The sequence below is a fragment of the Haliotis cracherodii genome, unplaced genomic scaffold (genome assembly GCF_022045235.1).
Source record: "Haliotis cracherodii isolate W230 unplaced genomic scaffold, xgHalCrac1.p SCAF_13, whole genome shotgun sequence".
NCBI lineage: Eukaryota > Metazoa > Mollusca > Gastropoda > Lepetellida > Haliotidae > Haliotis > Haliotis cracherodii.
Window position 1 is genome coordinate 17,552,345 of NW_027266268.1, and position 27,377 is coordinate 17,579,721.

The window sequence follows — 27,377 nt, forward strand, 5'->3', positions numbered from 1 at the left end:
TGGGATGCTCTTGGCAGAAATCTGCGCACTCTCAAGAAACAACCACAGAATTTGCAAGATCTTGGCACCATTTGCTGCAACAATGGCGTCGTCTTCCCAATCATGTGTTCACAAGCATCACAAGGTCCATGCAGAGGCGTTATGTGGCAGTTGTCAACGCACATGGTGGCCATACACGCTACTGAACTTGTGTGCCATCAGATTCTCGTGCTTGGGACTTATGATTTATGTTATTACCGAATACCGTAGGTGCTTGAAACAAATAATGGTTACCACCGTTAATTAACATTCTTCTTTGGACATTAATGATTAAAAATGACCTTCTCTGATACATTTGTCCGTTGTATATCATATATGGGATTACTTTAAAAAAATGTGAAGTTTTTAATTTGACTCAGTATACTTTAATAAGGGCCTGAGTAATAGTCCGAACATTTAAAGAAATATACTTAAGTCTACTTTCTTAAAGCATTTCATGATGCACAAGGATTTTGTCAAAGATCTCGCTCATGCAAAGCATGTGGTTGACAGCAGATCCGCACCGACATGGTAAGATGAAACACATGGGACATCCGATCATCAAACCCCTACCGGTGGCACCCGTCACAAACACACGCAAAGGCTTGTCAATTGTTCACTCGAACACCCAACATATGGTACAAGTCACGCTGGGGAATTGCATCGGAAATCACGCTTGTCGCTGATGCGACAAATTTGGAGAGGTCTTTCACACGTCTACCCTAAAACGTTTTACTGAGGCCTTGAATGTTTTTACCTTGATCAAACTGCTTTAACCAAGAGCCCATGACGCTCTTTGAAATATTCGTGGACAGATTTTGTGGATCGTTGCTCATGCTTTCAGTCACCCGTTTGTCTGCTCCAGGCTCGATTGTTAACAGGTCGAAAAAAATGTGCGGCGTTAAACAACACCCACTCACTCGTGCTCACCCCACATTGTTCTTGTATTAAACCTCGGGATAAAATAATGGACCAGAATATTAAACCAACGTATGTATTAACCTGTCGGTGTTTACATTTCGATCCCATGTGGCGGACCGACAATGACTTCTCTGTAGAAACCGGCTGCATTGTCACATGGCTCTTTGATCGCGTTGCGTGTTTGGCGTGGTCGCCCCGGCAACATGGTCAACAGATAACCCAAACAACATGATGTACTTCCCCAAACATGTTTTACCGTCACCAGAGGTCAACCGGTAATATGCCACGCAAAATAAATTTAGGACCAACCGATTATTTCTAGATCTATACTATAGTTAATTCATCATGGCATGACGGTTGACCTATTGTAATATAAAAGAATCGGTTATCCTTAACTTCTTTTATGTAGTATATTATATTGAGTAGTATTATATGTAGCCTATGACTTCGGTCAAGGTAAATACAAATCGACTGTTGACTTTCTCTCTTATTTGGGATAACACACTATGCAGATCAAAGCGAACACACTATGAATGTCAATATCACCACCGTGGATATTTGATTGACGTGTTTTTCTTTCTTGGTCAATGTTATCTTGTCATTATAACGGCCCCACGTGGAGAATTCAATTGATATATTATTAGTGTTTAAAGTACACCCGTTAAGGGCTGTTGGTGTGAAAGTATGTCGTGTATATTAAAATTGAAAGACTAATGGTTTTATTTTTACTTGGTTTACAGATCAGCAGACCCTCAATAAAATTAAATTAAAAATTTGTCTGAGAAATCCACAAATATCAATATGAGAAGCGATCACCCTTCGACTTACCTTGAAAATGCCGATTTTCTTCATTTCACCCAACCAAGAATGCTTTTAAAAAATTCGGGGGCATTGGGTCGCAATGGCTGTGCAGAGTTGCGTTCCTTGTGCTCGTCAGAAACCAATGATTGTGGTTTCGAATCCCGGTTCGCCCCGATTATGTTTCTAGGTTTGTCAGCACCATATCCGTGCTCGTGGGTTTCACCGAAGTGGTAAACGTCTGAGAGCTGCAATCACTGTGGGTCGTAATATACGGGACGACTAACGGGATCGGGTGGTAAGGATCGCTGACTTGGTTGATGTCATGGTATCCCAATTGCGTAGACCGATTCTCATCATGTCAGTCACTGGATTGTCTGGTCTCGACTCGATTATTTACAGACCGCCGTCATATAGCTGGAATATTGTTGAGTGTGGCATTACAATAAACAAACAAATACATTATCTGATCGTGATACCAAGTTTATTGGATTGGCTTACCGCACCTATAACACAAGCCTTTATACCTATATGGAGTTGATGACTTCCAGTTGTTGGGTAGAATGCATCATGCATCACACCAAATACACGCAGTCGCTCAGGTCGGCTTCAATCAGTTAGAAGTCCGCAAATAACTCTCCGACAGGCTATAACAATCATGTGAATCAATCAAAGCCTCGCTCATTCTCACCTGGCAACAAGGTAAACTGAACGCACTTCAATTAACTAGACCAACAATGACGTAAACAGACAGGGATACAGATGGGAGTTGTATCTATATTCATTACTCACATTATCAGCATTGATGTGAGTTGTTACATTCTTGATACATGTTAATACTGGTCACACACACACACACACACACACACACACACACACACACACACACACACACACACACACACACACACACACACACACACTCCCTCTTTGACTGTTGGATGTTAAAAAACTCCTCTCATCCCCACTGATTCACGCACTCTCTCTATAACGCTATCCACCCTCGTCTATAACGCTACCCCTCTCTCTACAGGTCTATCGTTTACCTTTAAAAAACAACGCAATGCCATAAAGATTCGTTTAAACTCGTGACGTATGTTTTTTTTTACTTAGCTCTTTACATAATGCTCTTTCCTTTACAATTCACACCAACATTACTCTTTAACCACCTGTGAGTGAGTGAGTGAGTATAATTTTACGTCGCTTTTAGCACTTTTCCAGCAATATCACGGCGGGGGACACCAGAAATGGGCTTCACACATTGTACCCATGTCGGGAATCGAACCCGGGTCTTCGGCGTGACGAGTGAACGCTTTAACCACTAGGCTACCCGACCGCCTCCATAACCACCTGTAGAATCAGAACATACAATACTGTCATACGAACATAAACTGTCTCGGTACACTCTGTTATACAGTCCACATAGTATTGGGAATGTTTATTTGAAGTAGGCGTCATGTATTTGTTCATTGTACGTGTGCCGGTAGTCCTCAATACCCACCTTAAAGGGGAATCGTGTCTTGAAAAGTTAATGAATTATGCACCTGTCATCTATAGCTTATATTAAACTCGGGTAATCGTTAAGTACACAGATACGAGAACGTTACCACTCTTCCTGGTCGCTTACATACTTTGTTAACTATGACGGGTGTTGACGTGATTATTCCGCGGAGAAACACCCCTTTGTTCCCGGTAGAGCCTAGACTAGAGCCAGTCTCTACATCATTTGTTTCATTGTAAGAAGTGTCCATCAGTTCCTGTAACAATGCGAACGCTGCTGCCAAAGGTGAAGTCTTGTTGATGCTTCCGGAAAACACTAAGGGCCCTATGCCTGGGGTTGATGAAATATGTTCTGTCTTCATTTGCAAAAAAATCCGAAGTCTGATAAGAAATATGATAACGTATGCCTTTTTGCCAGCAAACACTGGTGTAAAATGGTATTCGAAAATAATACAAGACAGGAAAATAACTACGATATGCGCCAGGAACTCGTTTCACAAAGCGATCTTATCACTACGACTGTAGTTATGATCGTCTTGTCGCGTTCGTGGGCACGATGGCCAAGTCGTCTTAGCGATTCACTGTGCAGAGTTGCGTCCCTTAGGCAGGCCAGAACCCTGTGATTGTGGGTTCGAATCCCGGTTCACCCCGATTGTGTTTCTAGGTTTGTCAGCACCATACCCGTGCTCGTGGGCTTCACCGAAGTTGTAAACGTCATAGACCTGCATCACTTTGGGCTTTCCTCCCACATTAAGCTGACACGCCGCGATATAACTATACTGTTAACGGGGCGTTAAAGCAACTCACTCACTCTTATCGCTTTCTTGAAGGGAATCCCTGGCTCTGAGTGGTGTGTTGAAAGGGAGATAACTCTGATCAATCTATGATGATATTATTGTAAAATTCCTCTCGTTTTTTGCCCAAATCATATTCTGTCAGGGTTCTCGCGTTATTAGCTCACCTGCCTTGAATGAGCGGTAATGGTCCACCCGTCCGATATCTCTTCGTCATTATAACCATCCTCTTTTACAAATCAAGGGATGAGGCTAAAGCCCAAGGTATCCTCATAACAGGACTCAGATTTGTCGGTTGAATTTTGATTTTGAATTATAATTAATGGTAAATTATTATATTTTGGATAAGGATAGTTTGTGTTGCATTTGTATCGGAACTTGTAGGTGATCATAAAAAAGCAAAACATTTTGTCCTTGTTTGGGTCCTCATAAATAATCTAAATCTTAATTTCACATTTATTTCATTAATTCACATTTCAATTCTTAATGCAGCGTTAGAAATTGGCACTAGTCCTATAGCCCTTGCCAATTTGCCCAATGGTAAAGGTATCATAAGGACTTGTAGAAATTTGCACTTTTTAAGGGATTTGCTATATGTTATCATTATAAGGACTAGTGCACGAAAACTGTTTAACCATGCTTAATGGGAAAGCGATCTTTCCCATCGGCGGTAAAAATAATACCTTTGTTATTCTGATAATACCTTTTTCTGTTGAACTATCGGTTTATAATGTCGGTTGATCCGTTAACCAAGAAAAAAACGTAAGGCCCGAAAAGAATGAAGATTGTGATTGTTTTAAGAAACCGCCAGGTCTTTAAAGTTAAAACTTTTGAATAATATGTACCAACATATAGGAACTAGTCACTAAAATACCTTTCTCGCCTAGTCAGCCTGAATTTGTATTCTGTAGGCCATGCAAGGGAATCTCGTTTTCACATCGATTTTGCTGAAAATGCACACGGCAAATATTCATAAAAACGCACTTTTATATATCATGTGCTGAGATAAAGTGTATTTAATTGAAACTACTTCTTAATTGATTATTGATTTATGCTTTGAATATTAGTTTGGGCGCAGTGAGTGTAAACTCGTTATTGAACAGCTATTAACGACAGCTTGATGATGTACATCATGGAGCCAGCAGGGCGCGCTGACACTGACTCCGTGATACAAAAGAGTCAGTTAAAAAAACGATATAAAAAAAATAATATCATTGAATTGTTTCCCTTCAGTGAAACAGATGTGACAGTTTCCTCGCACTGCATCGCGAAATTGTTGATTGGCACACTTTGCAAAACCACGGTCGCATCTGGCGCAGATATTGAGAACAGATATAACTCAGAATATCAAGTTCGTATGATAGGGACATAGATGTGGAATGACCTCTGCGAGTACAACTGTTACTGTGGCAATGCTGAGGGTGCCAATCTTTTGGTAGGATGTCAAGCCTTGATGAATTGTATTCCGGTGTGGGGTGTCGGGTGGCCCCCTCAATGCTGTGTCGTTATATTTTTGTTCTTGGGCACTAACGTCCCTTTAAATAGGCATCAAACGGACCTTAGCTGCCGACGTAGAACGTTATTCCATTCATATGTCCGTTTTCCTTTCAGAGCGATTACTGTGTTCGATTACATAAGGGCTTGTAACGGAAAACACCGCGACTAGGTTTGTCAGCACAATACCCGTGGGTTCCACCAAAGTGGTAAACGTCTGAGACCTGCATCACTTCGGGCTTTCCTCCCAGATGAAGCTGTCACGCCGTGATAAAATCATACTCGTTGCGTCACAGCACATTTTGTAATGATAACACACTATATCATATACCCGTTGCATGTACAGTAGAGCCAACATGGAGATGGTCATATCACAGGGGGTGTAACAACCAGACCCGTATATTACACATCTGCCGGCCTGATATGGCTGGTCAATGCATTTTGAATGGGCAATCGATATAAGCCAGGGTAAGAAATTAGAGTTACGTCCCTTAGTGCGTCGTCTGCTCGGCAAGTGAATTCCCGTGACAAGGTGAATATGTTTTTATAGACAGACACGAAATTTAGAGATGTTTTATGAATGTATACATTTTACAATTTGATGTTATGGTACATGATAAAAAGGTAATTGTATGGCGGTTTTCATATAATACCCTACATCAACCCTCGACCCCCAAGATCAGCCCAAGAGCCTTCGGTATGGGGGTCGAGGGTTGATATGGGGTATGATATAAAAACTGCCCAAAATAACCTTTAAATATCCACAGGGGCTCGTAACACAACAATTAGCAGCTACTCTGGCCATCTGTACCTTCAGTGACACAAACACGATACGTAAACCAGTATTAATGTTACCTTAACGACCAAATCAACATGTCAAAATGGTAACATTTTGGGTTTTTTGTTTTGCTTTTTTAACTTTTTAGTCTGTTGCAGTGACAGTTTACATCTTCGCATATTACACATACAGTTGTTGTACATTAAGAGAAGAGTGAGTGAGTGAGTATGGTTTTACGCCGCTTTTAGCAATATTCCAGCAATATCACGGCGGGGGGACACCACAAATGGGCTTCACACATTGTACCCATGTCGGGAATCGAACCCGGGTCTTCGGCGTGACGAGCGAGCGCTTTAACCACCAGGCTACCCGACCGCCCCATTAAGAGAAGAGTAAATGACAGCTTGAACAGTACTTGCTGAAATATCAAATATCGTAATATATATTTGCAATATATTTTGTTAGTAAACAGTTTTGAGTAAGCTCCCTCTGGATTTCGAAAGTTGGAATTTTGTGCGGGATTCTTTTGTTAAAAGTAATTTTTGCAGCACCAACATTATGGTATTTACAGAGTTATTGGTTTGTAAAGTATACCCGAGTAAAATGTTTTCTTTTGAAATAAGAATGTCTATTTTCCCTTTATTGAGAAGCCAGTTTTCCTCCCTAGTTGGTAAATTCAAAGTTCCAAATTACCCGTGACTTGACTATGAAAAACTGAAGGCGAACTAAATTGTAATGAGGTCGAAGCAGTTAAATGTCTGAAAAATGGAAAACATGTTTGGGACCGGACGTGTTTACTGAGGAATTCTTAAACTTCTTCTGGAATGATATTGGTATTTAAATACTTAATAAGAGCTCTCATTATTGCATGCATAACTGGTTAACTATCCATCTCACCAATCACATGTGTGCCATAAGATAGTTAACCAATACCAAATATTGGCGTCGAATATCATTATAATCGGTTTTCTATATGGTTGCCTCTATAGCTATATTGCGTAGAACATAATTTGTTTTGAATATATCTCTTAACAAAAAACAGAGGGGTTTTATGCCTTGGCGATACATTGGGGAAATAGCAAGACCGATTTAATGCACTATACTGAAAATTATCAAATCCCAGGCCTCTTTTATTATATTTCTCCATAAAGACCACAATAGGTGGTACAAGAGCAAATAGTAATATAGAACATCATTATTAGTTTACATGACATGAGAATGGCTAACATAATTTGTGAGTGTGTAACGTATTGAATATGTTCATTCTAAATTGTGTTTTATATTCTTTTTAAATACCCCTGTAATAAACGGTCAAAATGTGTACGAGATCAATATCCGGAAGCATAAGCCATATATATTATCTAGAGTAAACAATAAGTTCTATAGAGATTTACAGATGTCTTGTTTGGCTTTCGTGGGGGGTCTAGTAAATAATAATATTTCTGTCGTTGGCATTCTTTCACAAAATGTCTGGTTAAATGATAACATACACCTGGGGAAGGAAACGGTTGTCTACCAATCATGGTTTACGAAAGGCATCATATTTACAAATTATTTTATTGATGAAAAAGAAACATTTTCTCTCAGCAATAAAACATTAGAATTACCGTATTCTACGTAATAAGCGCCCCGCTCTAATAAGCGCCCACGGCGATATTTGCTAATTTATTGGCTAGTGAACAATCCCAATTGACACCCCTTCGATTGATCAATGTACACAAGACATATTTTCGCGTATAATATGCACTCGTGTGTTTTATACACCCTTAGTTATGGGCAATTAAATTCTGGAAAAATATATCTGTCGTACTTAAACATTTCAGGCTGTCAGCATAAACCACGCAATTTATCTTTCAACTCTGTTTTTTTTCACCAAAATAATATTCTTATAAGAGCCCCCTATGTCTAATTTTGAGAGCGCCCTGGGCGCTTATTACGTCGAATACGGTAGTTACCCAAACTTTCTAAGCCTGATCCTGTCTGTTAAGCAATGCTGTCGGCAACAGGGCATACCTAATTTTACTATTTACTGTATTTCACTTGTTAAAACCAGGACAAATCCTCAATATTTCTATAGAATACATATGGATAAACAAATCACCAAGAAACAACACCTTAAAAAGTAGCCGGAATCCCTGCTTGGATGTTAAATCTGCGAAGAGTTATCAATCTTATACCGTTTCGGTCTCATTAAAATCAGACCTTAGTTCTCGCTATCGCTAAACAAAGATCTGAGGACGAACCCATTACGTCAGAATGACCTTTCATCCAACCAATCAAAGCGTCGCTTACCAGATCATGAAAGTGACAGCCGGAATGTGTTTTCTCATCATGCAACCTCGAAAACGTTAACACGGGGTATTCCGAACGACAGTTACTGCCCGTACGACTGATTCCGTCAAAATTATCGCCTATCTCTCGCTTCCGTGGGACAAACATTTGAACGGAGGAGGCGTTCAACTGTACATGGGAAGTACTGTCATACAATCTCAACCATATATTAGACATTCAGGAATGTTCGTTTGTTCAGTTTTCAAAATTTTAATCGAGTACTGTGCCAACATATTTTTCACGCGTATTTTGAAATGGAAGTCGCCAGGTTGAAACGAGTACCGTAATGCTCGAGAAAGCTGCTTTCTAATTGGCTGATGTTTGTCATTTCAGTGGTTGGTCAAAGTTCGCGAAAGGTCGCTCTGACGTGACCCGTAATGGGATGTCCTCATATCTTTGTTTAGCGGCAGCGAGAACTTAGGTCTGATTTTAATGAGATTGATACCGATTAAGTGTACAAGGTCATGTAAAAATAAGCGGTTTCAATGTCACATATCACATCACATTCAATTTCGCTTCTGAATGAAATAAGATACGGGGATTGTGACTTTGTTTAGTTATTGCTCAAACGATAAATTATTTCACACCTATTTTGGAAACGTCAAAAGGTACCATATTTAATTTTTCTTTACATTTAAATAAAGGGGGCGGGGGGTCTCAAGCTAAACACTCACGCTATCAACCACTGGTTTGCACGCTCTAGGTCCACAGACGCCGTGTTTCAACGGACAAATTGCTGACTATCGCGAAGAGCCCACTCATACCAATCAAACAGTTGTTGACATGTAAATATATCGCCGCACATGCAACAGATGAGTGTGTCATTTATCAGATCCCAGGTACAGGATGGAAAGTGCTTATTGATTTCCAACATCTGGCACTGATGTTAGTGTTGTTTAAAGCAGGTACCATGGGCAGCAAGGCTGTTTAGTCCACGCAATTATTGATAAATCTCCAAGTCAGTTTCTACCTAATGGATAAATCCATTCACTTGAAACATCCGATGTATAACACGTAAAATGAATAAAATATGAAATATTATTATTCATCGAAGCACATATATTTTACAGGTGAGCCTTCCTCTACTGACCCGTCCGTATTACAGGGGAACAGTTTGTTTGACCAAACCCAAAGACCTCTAGAACACGCGTTATTTCGAGGGTGGAGTTCCAACGTTTGATGTCGGATAAAACAAAAAATCTTTAGGCCTCGGTAATTAAGTTTTGAGGCATACACCCACCCACCCCTACATACCCACCCATGATCTCCGTCCCCACTACCCTCTATCGTGAAAATGTTGACACCCTCAAAGAGAGCAACTGAAAGTACAATGAAGAAATGTAATCAAATTATAGAACAGGTGTGGATCTACAATAACATGCATTAATGTCTTTGACCCGATCCTGCGGGAACGTCGATCACGCCGATCGTGTTCAGAGTGAGATATAACGATTAGGTCTACTACTTATTGCCTTGAAGAATGGAAATAGATGGAGGACTTGCAGATGTATCGCCCTAACCCCCTCACTGCACATACGTAATCTTTAGGAATAAGATCGTTTTACCGACATGTATTTTTAACTGCCCCCTGTGCTGGCACGCCTTGATTTTTCTAACACAGTCGTCATAACCGCGTTATATTCTTTTCATGCTTAACATATCAATATCCTTGGTTACTCGTGCCTTCATATTCCAACTGTGCAGAGTTGCGTCGCTGTGGCACGCCAGTAGCATATGATTGCGGGTTCGAATCCCGGCTAGCACCGAGAATGTTTTTAGATTTGTCAGCACCATATCCGTGCTCGTGGGTTACACCAAAGTGGTAAGCGTCTGAGACCTGCATCACTTCGGGCTTTCCACCCACATTAAGCTGACACGCCGAGATATGACTGTGTAATACTGTTGAACGCGGCGTTAAACCCAACTTACTCACTCACTCACTCGTATGAATCACGGTTTATTCCACGTTATAACTCATATCCTGTATATCTACAAGACTGCCCTACTCATGAAACGTTCAAGACTGCTGGCAGATCGTTTTGTGTTATGTGATTGTCACGTACGTGAACGAATGAAACAAGCTCACCCATATACGGCGGATGTTGGATTTCAGCCAGCGCTGCGACATTATTTCTACTGTGATTTTGGGGCGGTCGGGTAGCCTAGTGGTTAAAGCGTTCGCTCGTCACGCCGAAGACCCGGGTTCGATTCCCGACATGGGTACAATGTGTGAAGCCCATTTCTGGTGTCCCCCGCCGTGATATTGGTGGAACATTGCTAAAAGCGGCGTAAAACCATACTCACTCACTCTACTGTGATTTATATATGTTTGCTTGCCACACATAACGCGTCTGTTATCCAATCTGACACATGTAGTCTATCCCCAACACTGTACCAGCGTACTCAGGCCTAATAGTATCATGTCATAGAGTATGTAGGTTCCTCATCGCGGTGTAACGGGAAGTCCGATTACACACCCGATAACGTTAACCCCGCTGTAACGCGCACAGTTCTACATTAATGATAAACATTGCCATACAAAGTGAAAAACGATTGTCAATTACGTGCGTTATGACTTATCATATTAGTGCTACTGAGTGTATCAATAGTATGTCACTCTACGACGACAGCTGAATGCATTACCAAATGTGTGCACGGAATATACCGGGCTTTCCCGAGTACCTTACATTCAAGCACCGAGTGAAGCGGCAAGCTTTTATATATCCGCTGAATTTAACGCTAGTTGAACCAGTTGGCTAAAGCGATACAGTATTTCATACAGCCAAACATTACATGCATTGCTAATTAGAGACGTAATTCTCCATATAATAACCCTAGAGAAAATTGGTAGTTTCCTGTATTTAAGTTATATGATCCATAATGAACTATGAAAATAAACAAAGGTCGGCGAACATGTCCTCACGGAAAGTAAACATTGTGTCGGCGACCGAGTCTGTACGGCTGATCAATGCGGTTATATAATGGTAAGCTCTTCACAGCAGTTACCTCCCTTAGCTTTGTAAACGGGACTTTTGATATTTGCGTTTAATAAAAATACCATTCACCGCTGCCTCCCTAAAATTGCTACCGGTTTAATTTTGTTACTCACGTCTGTTTTTACATTCTGTGTTCTGTTGATCCTGGACAAAACACAATTTTTCATCGGAAATATATTTGTTTGTTAAGTAAATCATAGCATGAGATTTGTTTACAACGAAGAATTGGATTTTTACTGAAATTATGACAGTTTGTCACAATTTTTTGTCTCATATGTATAATTATAGGCCATGAATTGAATAAATCATATTCATTTTTGTATTTTGTGTTTTATTTGTTACGTGCTTTATCGTTGTTTATTTTCAAACCTACTCTGATATATATAATTATTTTTTTCATACGTTTTTCGTTTCCCATTAAATTTTAAATAAACGCATTCCATTACAAAGTGGAGTTTTCGATAAAAATGCGTTTGTGGTTTTGTAGATCCTATATAAAGAGAAAAAGATACATCAACCAAATACGTGTGATAATGAATTTTATGTATCATATCCAAAATATATTGCAATAACGATGTTTAATTACCATCGTCATTCACACAATTGTTCGATTTTGCGCTTTTATTAACTGTGCAGCTTTCACAGCCTTGGTTACACATCACCCGAATTATTCAAGTTAAATAAAACGATTCGTTACACAATTAAGATCTATTTATTGTCTTTGGTGGTAATTTATACAGAAATAAAGATTTCCACACTCTACCCCTTAGTATTAAAATATCAATGTGTTACCGAACAAACTTTGTAGTACATACAAGCTTTAACATAACATACTCCTATATACATTGCTATCTATATGCACATGAATCAATATGGCCCAGCAGACGACACGTTTTGTAGGAACAGCTGTTGGATATATATTATTATTCCTTCCAATCAATGGCATCATGGACGATTCTATGCCTCTGCTGAGGATGCAATGTATATATTTTGCAAGTGATCTTCATAATAGGAGCGATCTGAGGTTATGTAGCATCAGCAGGCAGTGTTGAAAACAGCTTCGTCCTTTAGAGGTGTTGGTGGAACCATTGTGTGAGGAACGTCTAGGATGTGTGGAGATAGTTAAACAGACGGCATTAGTGTGTGCTAGTTTTGTCGTACACATTTTGAGACTTGTGCAAACGTGGTGTATGTAACGACGAGCGGAAGTGGTCAATCGGCAGACGACATTTGAAATCAAACCCTATATTTTTGGAAGAAACATAGTCTTCATTCTAGCTGTGAAGACGTTTTCATCATACATCGGTTAGCAAATAGCAAGAGGTCCTTTGGTGCATATGAACTGATATGGAGTGAGCAGACGACACGTACATTTGTAGAGCTATAAGGTTTTGGCGGGAAATAGCTGCTGGTGATAAAGGGTTATCTTTGCGAAGTGATAATCTGATTCTGATGATTGCATGTGACTGCTGACTTTGACAACGAATGTTACAGTGTCATAGCCATGTCGTCGGAGACATCGTTGTTGACAGTTGACGAAGGTAAGGCGCGTTGTGTAGCCATTTTGGTGAAGGATTTGGATAAATGTTTTATGTTTGAAAATCGTTTACATCGACGTGTGACCCGTGAAGATCCGTGATAGAATAGGTCTTCAGCAACCCATGCTTGCTATAAAAGGCGACTATAAGTTGGTCAGGCTCGTTGACTTGGTTGATGCATGTCATCGTATCCCAATTGTGTTGATCGATGCTCAATGGGTCAGTCACAGGATTTTCTGGTCCAGACTCGATTATTTACAGACCGCCGCCATATAGCTGGAATATTGCTGAGTTCGGCGTTAAACAACAAACAAACAAACATCGACGTGTATTCAGCATGTGGCTCCTCGGCTGACGTATTGTTATCAGGGCTGCAGGTTACAGGAATATCTGAATAATCTCCACCATATTGCCATCCATTTGAAAACTAGGGACGCCTCACGTGTTGCATGGAATGAATCATAACTAGATTAAATTACGTATACGCACCACTGGGCGAATGAATGGGCGAATGAATAGTTAGGTTGATTGTATTGTTCCGGTTTGTACATCTAAGGTTTCTTTTTTAATATTCAAAAATGACAATACTTCGAAAATGATTCGTTACAGCAGAAATTTGTTAATCCAGACGATTTCACTTGGTAGTGTCCGTATTGTTAACGAAGTAAGTAGTTGTAGAATTCAGAATATGCAAGGCGTTAGGTTTAGTCGAGGCTGGGGGAATGCCATGCATAACTCGCAACACAGCATATAAATCTTTTCAACAGGTAGATCTGTGCGTTTTGGCCTTTTAAGAATTATAGGTACGAAAATGGCTCTACGCACCAGCATCTAGACATTATAGGAGGCAACAACTCACTCGTTAAACTCACCATTGAGCGTGGAACAGTTTAGACTTTCTTCAAATATATTCCTTTGAAGAATCGTGCTTATTAAATCTTTATGGCTGGTATTCAAGATGTGTAATTTGATAAAAACGTTGCTTATTTGACATTAAAAAAGCAACTGATTTCTCCAAACCAAGGTCCAACTAAATGCCACAAAATGCTACAGGATAACCCTGTTAATCCGATTAACGAATCTTTGTTATTATGTCACTTTGTATACATAGGGAGACCGGACTATCGAGGTTTCACCTGAATGAGTAGGTTCCAACAGAAGGTTAAGTGAACATGGTATTTCAACTCTCTGTCTCCAGTAGCTGACAAGGGCACAATTAACGATCGTGGAGGGTCAGTGTGCGGTAGATCCTGCTCGGTGCATTGCTTCAGCCTTTCACCTGTTTTACTGTTAAGGGGTGTGAGGTAGCCTAGTGGTTAAAGTATCCGCTCGTCACACCTGTTACCTGGGTTCGATTCCGTGTAGATCATGTTTGAAGTTTGTCCATAGTCCTTGAGTTCTAGACGCTGCTTTAAACGATATTCACACACGCACACACACACACGCGCACGCACGCACGCACGCACACACACACACACATTCAGTGGAGACTCCGGGTTGTCTCAACCAACCTATAATTGTAAGACGTGCCTCGTGGATCGGATCGTCACGCTCGGTTATTTCATCGATTGCAGGGGCGGTCGGGTAGCCTAGTGGTTAAAGCGTTCGCTCGTCACGCCGACGACCCGGGTTCGATTCCCGACATGGGTACAATGTGTGAAGCCCATTTCTGGTGTCCCCCGCCGTGATATTGCAGGAATATTGCGAAAGGCGGCGTAAAACCATACTCACTTACTCACTCTCATCTCATCGATTGCATGTCATCGTACCTCGACGGCGTTGACCGTGCTTACAGTATCAATCACTGGTTTATTTGATCCAGACTGGATTATATACATATTCCGTCACCTGTGATATTGGTGCGGCGTAAAACAACAACAGATTAACAAAACACTGAGCATAAACTTACCTAGCTGTCACTATTTCATAAAATAGTGTGTACAAGTAATGTATAATTGATTACAATGCATTTTATAGTCATCCTCTTTTTGAGTTGATTTATTTAACGTGTTGAATTTCATTGTCGGGCATTTATTATATTTTGTAGTAATTTTATACCGTGGCGTCACTGAGCGATGCTCGACTTTTCAGATTCTTCAATGAAGGTTAACATACTTGTTATGTGCATGTGATGATAGTCGACTTCCGCGGTCGTGTCACTCCTCCTGTTATCACAGTAAATGTTATCAAGGTGTTGGCGCGTACTATAAATTTAATCTGCATTACTTACATCAATAGTCAGTAGCAAGAAGGTCGGCATTTGCGATAACCGCAAAATTAATTACCTGGGTTAAACTCAACAACAAACAAACTACCTCGATATCACTGGACTATTCATGACTGCGACACTTGACAATATTCACTCACTCATTCAACTTGATTTAGAGGATGAACATTATCTGTTAAATTGACAAAAATGTGCGTAATTTGTATCTGGAACCGACGCCATTACCTAAGGGTTTCAAATGTGTGTATTCGAAGTTGTATTCGATATTCTTCTGTGTTATTGAGTATTTGGTTTCCAGGAATTACAATACCGCCGGTAACAATGGCGGACACTGTTGCAGTGTAATCGGTCAATAACCCAAATTAGGCCACGTTGCACGTATTACATGAACAACAGACAACGCCAACCACGATTTATGACTTTCAAAATTCGTCATACAAAAGTCTCATACAGCCATTAAACCACCTGTCGGTCATATTTGTGTGGACTTTCATGTTTAACACCAAACTGGCCTATCACTAACCGATCGACCTAGTGATTGTATTCCACTTCAAGGCGGACGCCAGCTGTCGACCAAGTCAGGTTGCCAGTCAGTGTACCCAGTTAACTTACAATCATTAAAATCACTCCAAGGATATATCAATGGTATTCATCGACGTTTTCTCTCGCTCTCACCGCGCCAGTTGTACAGATTAAAATAAAAAATGCAGCAAAGTGGGTTTGGGTGATCCTGGCACAGTCAGGCTGGTTAGGCTCATCATCAGCCCAGGGTCCTTGCCCCCTCTACACGCAGCCCAGACAGCGAATGGGACTTCTCCCAGGAAGCGCTGCCTAGTGAAACCCACCAAGAATTTTTCGGAGAATGTGAAGACTCCCAAACACTGCAGCCTTCTGCATTACCCAACTTGCCAGAAGGGCTGTATTCCTGGTAGTAAACCCTGGTACTCTCCCAATGTCTGTCAACAGGTTTGGAGGTACCAAACCTAAGGCACCGAGAACAATGGGCAGTCGGATAACTTCGTTCTTGGGATGCAAGCGTGACATTTCGAAAGCGAGGTCCGCATATTTGCCATGTTTTTCCCCCAATCTTGTCAATCAAATTATTATCATTATTGCAATTATTATATAGTTGCATGGTTCAGTTCAACGGTTTTGTCCATGTTCTGGTGGTTTGTCTGTATAAGGATAGTGAGAATGGCTCATGAACCGAAATACCAGCCTTCCATATCTATTCCCGTTTGTTTGTTTGTTGTCGAACTCCGAGCTCCAGCTAAATGACGTCGGTCTATAAATAATCGAGTTTGGACCAGACAATCCAGTGATTGATATTGTGAAGAACGATACACGCCGTCGGGGTACGATGACACGCCTTGAGTGAGTGAGTGAGTTGGGTTTAACGCCGCTTTTAACAGTATTCCAGTCATATCGCGGCGTGTCAGCTTAATGTGGGAGGATCCCCGGCCGTGTCATACCAAAAGACCTTAAAAGATGGCCTGGCACTCGGCATTAAGGGGCTAAAACAATAACTAGTCGGCTTGGAGTAAGTATACTTTGTCTGAGTGGGGTATTCATGTAAAACTACCGCATTGTATCTCAGTGGACTAGCACTATAAAATCGGCATTAATTCGGACTAGTACAAGCAGCCACACACGCTACATAAGTGCAATAATCTTGGACGCGACGTCAAACGCCATTTCAGCTCACCCCTTGTTTCTAATGATTATTGACAGGAAAATTGTACATGAATTATATGCTGTGACAACCAAATCTTGCAGTTAGTGAGTTTTTAAGCCATGCACCTTTAGCAATATTCTAGCTATACCCACGCAGGGGACATATGATATGGGCTTCACACATTGTACCCATGGGGAATCGAAACTGGGCCACCACCACCTTCCGAATACAAGGATAAGAGGTTTAGACTGCAACATTTCAAGTAAACGAAACTGATTTAACATGAGCATTGGACACGTTTATTACTTCTATTACGGTACGTCGTTGGGATGGGAAACGACGATAGGACCACGTACCGCCGTTTTAGAGGTATATAGATTCATTCTGAGAGTCACAGGTAGCTCAATGGTCTTTGACTACGACATTCGCAGTGTGGTGTTCCCTCCTTTATTCCTTTTAGGATCCGCTGAAACTGGGTTCGATTATGAACCTTGGTTTATCAGCACCATAATCCCATAAAGTGGTAAATATCTAAGACCTGCATCCGTTCGTCATAATTCCCACATTACCTGACCCGCCGTGATGATTGAAATACTGTTTAAAGCGGGTAAAATCAAACCCCGAATCAATATTTGCAAAAGATAGTAAAATGAAAACTTTTCACAATCATTTCTTGCTAACCAGCATCGTGAACAGTTCGGAAAATATGAATAACTCAAAGTATTCAATGTATGAAAGTGTCACAGTAACTTGACACGTGAAACTACGTGTTCAGTCATAAGCGTGGGTCACAGCGTGAAGGGACATGTCGTTGGAACCGATGCTGTTACTGGTGAACGCCTGTGTGAGTTGGTAACATCTTGCTCGCCCAACTCGGGAGCCGGCAAAATGTTAACACTGGAATGTATGGATCTGACACACAGACTGTTAGCGTCAATCAATCACAGTTATTTAAAAAAAAATATGGCTAAAAAATATATAATGCTAACTAACCTCGTTCGCGTGAGCGCTTGAGAGTTTGGCGAGATAGCCGTGTGGTTTTGGAGAAGACATACTTGTGTCTGAGAGGGGACAAGCAGCAACGCCCTCCCCCCTCCCCCAACATACACGTAAACACACACACGCGCACACATACAAACACAGAGGTGCATAAACGCAATATAGTTCAATAATCTTGACCGACCCTTGTGTGGTTAGCAGATATCAAACTATAGTGTTAAAGTGAGTGAGTGGTAGAGTTAGGTTAGATAGGTTTAACACCGTTTTTAACAATATTCCAGTTGTATCACGGCGTGCCAGCTTAATGTGGAAGGAAAGCCTCGAAGTGATGCGGGTCTTAGACGTTCACGTTGGTGTATCCCACGAGCACGGATATGATGCTGACTAGCCCAGAAACATAATCGGAACTAACGGGGATTCGAACCCACAATCACAGGTTTCAGTCGGGACTTAACTCTGCACGGCAAATTACAGCGCCTTTGTCGACTGGGCCACTCGTACCCTTTCATCGTGTTTAAACTAAAGGGAATCTACGTTGTCATCCTCTGTATCTCAAGGGATCGTATTTCGCTAAACCTACACCCAGGAGATAAAAAAGATGATACGTTGTAGGTCTCAGGTACTATCGCACTACTACTACTACTACTACTACTACTACTACTACTACTACTACTACTACTACTGATACTACTGATATTACTACTAATAATAGAGGCTATCTGAACGACCAATGCATCGAGTTTATGCGCAGTGTGTTGAAAAGATCAGCAATCCTGCAGAGTCCTTTATTGGATGAAGTCGTCTGGCCTGAAAAGTGTCAATAATATACATTTCTAAAAGACATCTAATGTCTGAAAATACAGAAGGGACAACCTGAGTTAAAACCACAATATACTGAGTTATCCTTTATATGGGCTGGAGGCACCATGCCATACCATACCATACCATACCATACCATACCATACTAGCTTGCCTTCTTAACTAGAACAGTAGTATAGCCATGCAAATATAAGCCTAAAAAACATTTCCACAATCAAAAGAAATCTCTGCCCAAAACCGAGTCCACTGTCCGATTCCGACTGTATCATCAGAATTTGTTTATGAATCATTATCAAATAGGGATGATTCCTTCTCACTATTGGAGTTTTCGTAGGATTATTTGATATGTGGAACGCTGAACACTTGTCCTGTAACGGTAAACAAATTGTATGTTAAGCCCCTTTGTGCAGTCGATAACGACATGCATCGTTATTATAACAATGTCATTATATATTATAGATGTTTTGTTGTTGTTTTTCAGGGAAACCATTGGTTTACGACCCATCTTTCAAAGGACCAATCAAAAAGAGGTAAGTTTTGTCAACCTTTCAATAATTTAAAATCAATTACACAACAAACCTTCAAGACAGACAGATTTTGTTATGTTGGAGGCCATAAGACGCACAGTACAAATTAATTTTGACTAGATAAATTATCTGAACACTGTTTTGTTTTATATTTTTAATCCATCTGAAGAAATCATTTCTCAAGTTTTACTATTTAACCTTTACCATGTTAAACATACGGAGCCTCTTTACTTGTCACAAATATTGTTCAAAATGAGAACCACTACAGTTGAAATAGAACATTTATTAAAGTGAGTGAGCGTGAGTGAGTTGGGTTTAACGCTAGTTTTAACAGTATTCCAGTTATGTCACGGCGTGTCAGCTTAATGTTGAAGGAAAACCCGAAGTGATGAAGGTCTCAGACGTTTACCACTTCGGTGAAACCCATGAGCACGGGTATGGTGCTGACAAATCTAGAAACATAATCGGGGCGAACCGGGATTTGAAACCACAATCATAGGTTTCTTACGTGCCCAAGGGACGCAACTCTGCACAGCGAATCGCGGCGCCTGAGGCGACCCGTGCTCCCACATTTATTTAAGATTTTACCATGACTTATATAGTGTGTGGCCTTTTTTAGCCAAATGTATGACAGCTAAGCCCATTTATCATCATAATGCTTATTGTTTAAATCCACGTTGTGGCATAAATTATATTACCGATCAGCATTTCGGGAATATATATCAAATTAAATTTGATTATATATCATATATTGCCACAATTCATAACATCTGTCGAATATAACTCGTAACTACATATATCATGAATATTTACAAATCAGGAACTTACATTTGTGTTTATAGATTGTGATATATCATATAATGTATTTCCATAGAGTAAAGGATTTCACTCGTAACATATCAAAGCCTATATAACACCATGTATACCCACTGATCGAATCATATGTGTTATATATCATACTGTCACATGTATATCAACAGATCAAAACATCTGTTTATTAATAGAGTATGATGTAGCGTATGTCGTATGCATCATGATATATACCACGTTATAACATATATCCTGTATATCCACAGATCAAAGCATCTGTTTATTAATAGAGTAGGATGTAGTGTAATGTCGTATGTATCGGGGGGCACGGGGGGCCCAGTTGGGTCCCTTATTAGACACGCCAGAAACTTAGGATTGTGGGTTCGAATCCCGGTTCGCTCCGATTATGTTTCTAGGTTTGCCAGCACCATACCCGTGCTCGTGGGTTTCACCGAAGTGGTAAACGTCTGAGACCTGCATCACTTCGGGCTTTCCTCCCACATTAATCTGACACGCCGTGCTGTAACTGGAATACTGTTAAAAGCTGCGTTAAACCAAACTCACTCACTCACTCGTATGTATCATGATATATTCCACGTTATAACATATATCCTGTATATCCACAGATCTGAGCATCTGTTTATTAATAGAATATGATGTAGCGTATATCGTATGCCTCATGATGTATACCGGGTTATAACATATATCCTGTAATATCCACAGATCTGAGCATCTGTTTATTAATAGAATATGATGTAGCGTATATCGTATGCCTCATGATGTATACCGGGTTATAACATATATCCTGTAATATCCACAGATCTGAGCATCTGTTTATTAATAGAGTATGATGTAGCGTGTGTCGTATGCATCATGATATATACCACGTTATAACATATACTACGTTATAACATATATCCTGTATATCTACAGATCTGAGCATCTGTTTATTAATAGAGTATGATGTAGCGTTTGTCGTATGCATCATGATATATACCACGTTATAACATATACCACGTTATAACATATATCCTGTATATCCACAGATCAGAGCATCTGTTTATTAATAGAGTATGATGTAGCGTTTCTCGTATGCATCATGATATATACCACGTTATAACATATATCCACAGATCATGCACGGACATCATCTGCTGTATACTATTCCTGGCGTTTGTGGCGGGCCAGGTAGTCGTGGGCTTCTATGGTGAGTCCCTTACAAACCACACAACATCGATGTAACATAAGCATCACCCCAGTTCCATTCTCAGCTGTAACAGCCTAACGTCACCAACTTTTCAGCTCTAAATACTTGAGAGTTCCTTAATACTGCAGTGTTCCTTGATAGAATTGTACCTTATGCACAACGTTATTACGAGGACTACCCAGCAACCTGTGACAGCTTCCTGCCCGCTGCATTACACCAAAAAGCAGCATATCAGGACCACAAAAGAAAACCAGCATAGAACTACCAAACTATGGAATATGTATAAACTTTACATTGAAATTGCCCCACAAATTATAAACTTACACATTTCCACATAAAGCTTGAATCGTAAAGATAACAACCCTGTACAATTTCAATGGAACCAAACATAGTATGACACGTGGTCTGTCTCACGGTCCTTGAATATTTCCAAATATATTTTCCCTTTCGCTCAGTCCTGTAATGCAAATTGCCTAAATGAAGCAAGCATAGATTTTCCTCTTGCCATCTCACTGGGGCTCCTTATCAATTTAAAGGGAGTTTTTTTCTTCAAAATTATATATTCTCAGAGACTAAGCATTTGTCTGAAAACCACCCAGTACACCGTCCTACCCCCCAACTTAAGGATTTTTGGTCGACAACTTTTGAACTGCGCTTGGCTGTACAAGTAGTACATCTGTTCTATGATGGCTAAAACTGGATGAATAACAACTCACTCTCCTAAAGCTATAGTTATATTTCCTATTAGTTTAGCTAACTATACGAATCTTGATAAGCTAATATGTGTTGAAGCTTAAATATTTTCAGGGTGGATTTGGTTACCAAACATTAAACATTATGAATCGCTTGACCATTAAATCTAACATATTCATTATCAACGTATCCAGAGTGAATATTCATGTAAGGAGAGTTGAGCCATGTCAAGACAGTGTGAACAACGTTATAGTAACATGCCTCTTACTACCCCCACAGCCTATGCCTATGGGGACCCCACCCTACTGCTCTACCCCCAGGATTCTGAGGGTAACCTGTGTGGAATTGGTACAATGAGGTGAGGTCCAATATTTGTGCTGATATATATTGTAGTGACCGCTCCTCTTGTGGTCCGTGTTTGATCGTATAGTTATTGTTCATGTAAAACCGTACGATTTGGAATGTAGCTGTCAGCAAAGTGATCGAAATCCGGACGTTGTTTTATAACGTAAATATTTATATCCTGAAGTACTAAGTTTTGCAGATGTATTTCTGAGACCTTTGTTCAATTTTTAGCAGTTTGTATTTCGAAGTGGTGTCCGAAATTGACCAAAACAGGAGGATCTGTGCGGCATGAAAACACGTTATATCTTGATGACATCCATTGAACCACAGTGTATTAGAAGTGTGTTAAAGAAAATGGCAGATATTTGTCACATTATAGTTGACATATTGTCTTTCTGCAGAGAATTTTCTTCAGAAATCCTAGCTTATTTGTATTATTTACATAAGAAATATCCCTCAGTAGAAATACATTTTTTGAAAGGCATCGATGTTTTACACAAAAAATATGTATAATACAAAAACAACAGGATACATTTCTGAGACGTTTTTACAGGGGGAAGACCGACCTCTTCTTCTTCGACCTGACGGAATGCGGCCGGATGGGGCCAGGTGTTTTCATCAACGGTTGCCCCACACCCCAGGTAGAGGGATACCGCCAGTCAAACCAGTCCCGTGGAGGTTGGGGTTGGGGTTGGGGTGGGAGGGTGGTGGTCAGGTGTAGGCCACAGACTTGTCATAAGAGCCGCACCGTGCCATCATGTGTGGTTCGGTGCTCATGCTATCAACCACTGGTTATCACTGACAAACTCAAACATGTACAGTAAAGCTTTAATATTGCTGATGTGGGTGTTAACCAACACTCGCTGATTCTCAGCCAGACCATTATACAAATATAACCATACAACTCCCGAGAAATCCCCTTTTTGGAGCAATCAATGTCTTTAAACAGAATAACGGTCTGCGAAATATAAAATAATATACCTTTCGCCGTGATATTGCTTAAACATTACAAAATGATGAAAGTCTTAGGTGCCTATATTCATTTATTGTTGATCAAATGAAAATAATACAATCAAAATCATATGGAGCGACACATTCAACGCCGCATAAAATCACATTCACTAAACGGCCACGGCGCTTAGTCACAGTCAAGTTATACCTGTAAGGTTTGAAAGGTACAATATACAGTTAATTTCCTCAACCTTGTTAATCCGGAAGCTATAGTTCACTGGGACTCAGACCTTGTCCATTGTAGCACATTTCAGGAATGCGATTCCTATGCGACGTAGTATGTCTCTTTTAGTATACATAGGGATGTCCGGAATAGCTGTGTCCGGATTAACACGGCTGTACTGTATATTCCAGGTGTGTGTGTCAAGCTGCCCAACTTCCAACTACGTGGCGTTTCCTGACTTCCTTAAAACCGGGAACGCTGCGTCAGATTTAATATGTGTTGACGGCGCAGACAAAACAAAGGTAAGAAATAGTTCTGTCTCTCACAACAGATCGATTCCCAATCTCATTAAAATCCGATCTAAGTTCTCGCTGCCGCCAAACCAAGATCTGAGGACATCCCATTACGCTTCACGTCAGAACGACCATTCGCGAGGTTTGACCGACCAATGAAACGACTAACAAGAAGTCGACATCAGCCAATTAGAAAGCAGCTTTCTCGACGTTTACGGCACTCGGCGACTTCCATTTCAGACTACGCTTGAAAAGTATGTTGATACAGTTCTCGATAAATATTTTGAAAACTGAACAAACGAACATTCCGGAATGTCTTAATATGGTTGCGATTGAATGGCAGTGCTTCCCACATACTGTGCAACGCCTCCTCCGTTCAAATGTTTATCCCTAGGAAGCGAGAGATAGACGATAATTTTGACGGAATCAGTCATACTGTCGTTCGGAATACCCCGTGTTAACGTTTTCGAGGTTGCCTGATCAGAAAACACATTCCGACCTTCACTTTCATGATCTGGTAAGCGACGCTTTGATTGGTCGGATGAAAGGTCGTTCTGACGTGACCCATAATGGGATGTCCTCAAATATTTGTTTAACTGAGATCTGTTTTTAATTAGATTGGATCGATTCCCTATATCTTTTGGATATATCTTGAGTTATTTTCCATTCCGTAGTTGTTTATTTATGTTCCCGTCCTGATGGCCAGCGACGTCCTTGAATTTGCAAATCAGGAAAACGTTCAATGTCTTGAGCATTTTGAGAGGCGTCATTTTTTGTCATTTCGAAAAAGAATGAATTTAGGTTGGTATATGGAATTAAAAACCATAATTATACCAATCTACCTCTTTATTGTCAAAGTGTTGACGCGAACATGTCTATCAATTTATGCTTTATATGTCTTTGTTCACTGCTGAATATGCTCTTCTGTATTTTGTAGGTGTTCATGTAAAATGATTGTTTATCAGCCTGGTGCCTTAACATTCGTAAATAAAGAAAGTATTCACTTTTGTTTGATGGTGTCTAAAAATGAAACAGACAAGAAATGGTTATTCGACGGTGATGTATTTGCTGGGGATGTCACAGTTGTAGTGCGAATCCCAACTCGGCAGTGTTTCGGCGACTATTTTCAGCCGGGTAACTTTTTGATAATGTTATTTTTTGGTCAAATCCATTTTTCGAGTGAATATACTTTCTTTTGCGGGGCAGTAGATGCTAACTACGGGCGACATAATCTGGGTTATCTGTTATAATGTTACAACCACCTATACACTGAGTACGTAATTGTCCATAGAGGAGTAACCATCAAGTTTGTCCTTCACCTTGCAGCAAGTGAGCGAGCTAGTAACGTCGAAGGCCTGTGCTCCGTTCTACTTGAAGAGTACCTCAGGTAGGACTTAATCTGACATATTTCTCCAGGGGATTCCATGGAAGAATAGGTCCCCAGTACCGGAAATTGGTTGATGTTCAATTGTTGAACATTCTGATAATCGTCCTAGATTTTAGATTTTTGACTCAATGCCCATTACTATCGTACCATTCATCAAGAAACTCTGGGTGCCATGACATTTCAGACAGATGGGATCAAGTGTTTACGAATACATATAGCAAGTGATTCCGTGGATGACCAATGTTTTGTGCGTTAATGTTTCCATAAACTTGAACAAATTGGGCCACGCCCCTTAACGAGCTATTTTGCTGTATCATTGCGCTGATGGATGTCACTGATTTTTTTCTCGTTGTACACAGTTTTGTGTGATATGTATTAAATAGCAATATGTGAATTTATTATTATCGATTAATTATTCATAAAATATGAAACTTTTCAATATTATTTTTGAATTTATAAACGCAAATGTACGTAGTATACACGCATAAGCGCAGAACATATTGGCGTACTGTCTGAATACACCTCTGATTATATCCTTGTGGTTGTAACAGATCTGTAAATACACCTCTGAATATATCCTTGTGGTTGTAACAGATCTGTAAATACACCTCTGAATATATCCTTGTGGTTGTAACAGATCTGTAAATACACCTCTGATTATATCCTTGTGGTTGTAACAGATCTGTAAATACACCTCTGAATATATCCTTGTAGTTGTAACAGATCTGTAAATACACCTCTGATTATATCCTTGTGGTTGTAACAGATCTGTAAATACACCTCTGAATATATCCTTGTGGTTGTAACAGATCTGTAAATACACCTCTGATTATATCATTGTAGTTGTAACAGATCTGTAAATACACCTCTGATTATATCCTTGTGGTTGTAACAGATCTGTAAATACACCTCTGAATATATCCTTGTAGTTGTAACAGATCTGTAAATACACCTCTGATTATATCCTTGTGGTTGTAACAGATCTGTAAATACACCTCTGAATATATCCTTGCAGTCGTAAAAATATCTCTTAATACGTCCCTGGATATATCCTTGCAGATCTTTGAATACAACTCTAAATATGTCCTTGCGGTTGTAAACAGATGTCTAAATACACCTCTTAATATATTCTTATAGTTGTAAACAGATGTCTAAATACCCCTCTGAATATATCCTTATAGTTGTAAAAAGATCTCTCAATACCCCTCTGAATATATCCTTATAGCTGTAAACAGATGTCTAAATACACCTCTGAATATATCCTTACAGTTTGAACATATCTCTCAATTCACCTCTGAATATATCTTTGCAGTTGTAAACAGATGCCTGCCAGATATAAGCCAGTTCGTCAGTTTGGGTAACAGCGCTGCTGAGGTGGCGACCTCTGCCGGAAGCAACATCCCCATCACAGATGGCAGCAACAATACAGTCACAGGGGAGGCCCTGAAGGTGGCTGAGGAGTAAGTACACACAGTTGTCTCCTCATCATCAATAATGTCAGTTTTGCCGAGATGTATCTTAGGGTCATAAGACTCATGATGCTACTATACGTCAAGAGTGCGCAATGATTTAATACCAAAACAGAACTGTACGTTTTGAGTCGACCAAGCACTCGAAAACACGACGACCGGGTACAAGGAAAAACGACGACCACACACTCGGAAAAAAAAGCGGCGAACACGCACTCGGAAAAAAACGATGACCAAATACTCGGACAAACGGCGACCCAACACCTTAAAAACGGCGACCAAACACTCGGAAAAACGGCGACAAAGCACTCGAAAAAATGACCATGCTCTCGAAGGCACGGCAACCACGCATTCGAAAAAACAACGACCATGCACTCGAAAGCACGGCAACCATGCACTCGGGAAAACGGCAACCACGCACTCGGAAAAACGATGACCACGCACTAGGACAAAAACGACGACCACGCACTCGGAAAAGCGGCAACCAAGCCCTCGGAAAAACGGCAATAATGATGACCAAACAATCAGAAAGGATACGACCCATAATCAAGCTCTCGAAAAATGGACTACTGGATTCCTTCCCG

At 40.3% G+C, this 27,377-nt stretch overlaps 1 protein-coding gene across 3 annotated transcripts in view; it reads left to right on the top strand.

Moving 5' to 3' along the window:
• Positions 1-27,377, top strand: part of LOC139459690 (choline transporter-like protein 4) — a 66,903-nt gene that overhangs the window by 15,900 nt on the left and 23,626 nt on the right. For 2 of the 3 annotated variants that reach the window (XM_071241311.1, XM_071241314.1), the window contains exons 2-8: positions 19,370-19,418; positions 21,359-21,432; positions 22,405-22,483; positions 23,024-23,111; positions 23,836-23,946; positions 25,264-25,324; positions 26,637-26,784. In XM_071241311.1, the coding sequence (XP_071097412.1) occupies positions 19,370-19,418; positions 21,359-21,432; positions 22,405-22,483; positions 23,024-23,111; positions 23,836-23,946; positions 25,264-25,324; positions 26,637-26,784 (610 nt within the window). Of the gene's footprint in view, positions 1-12,576; positions 13,172-19,369; positions 19,419-21,358; positions 21,433-22,404; positions 22,484-23,023; positions 23,112-23,835; positions 23,947-25,263; positions 25,325-26,636; positions 26,785-27,377 lie in introns of those variants that run through there. The other variant, XM_071241313.1, reaches the window with a different exon arrangement.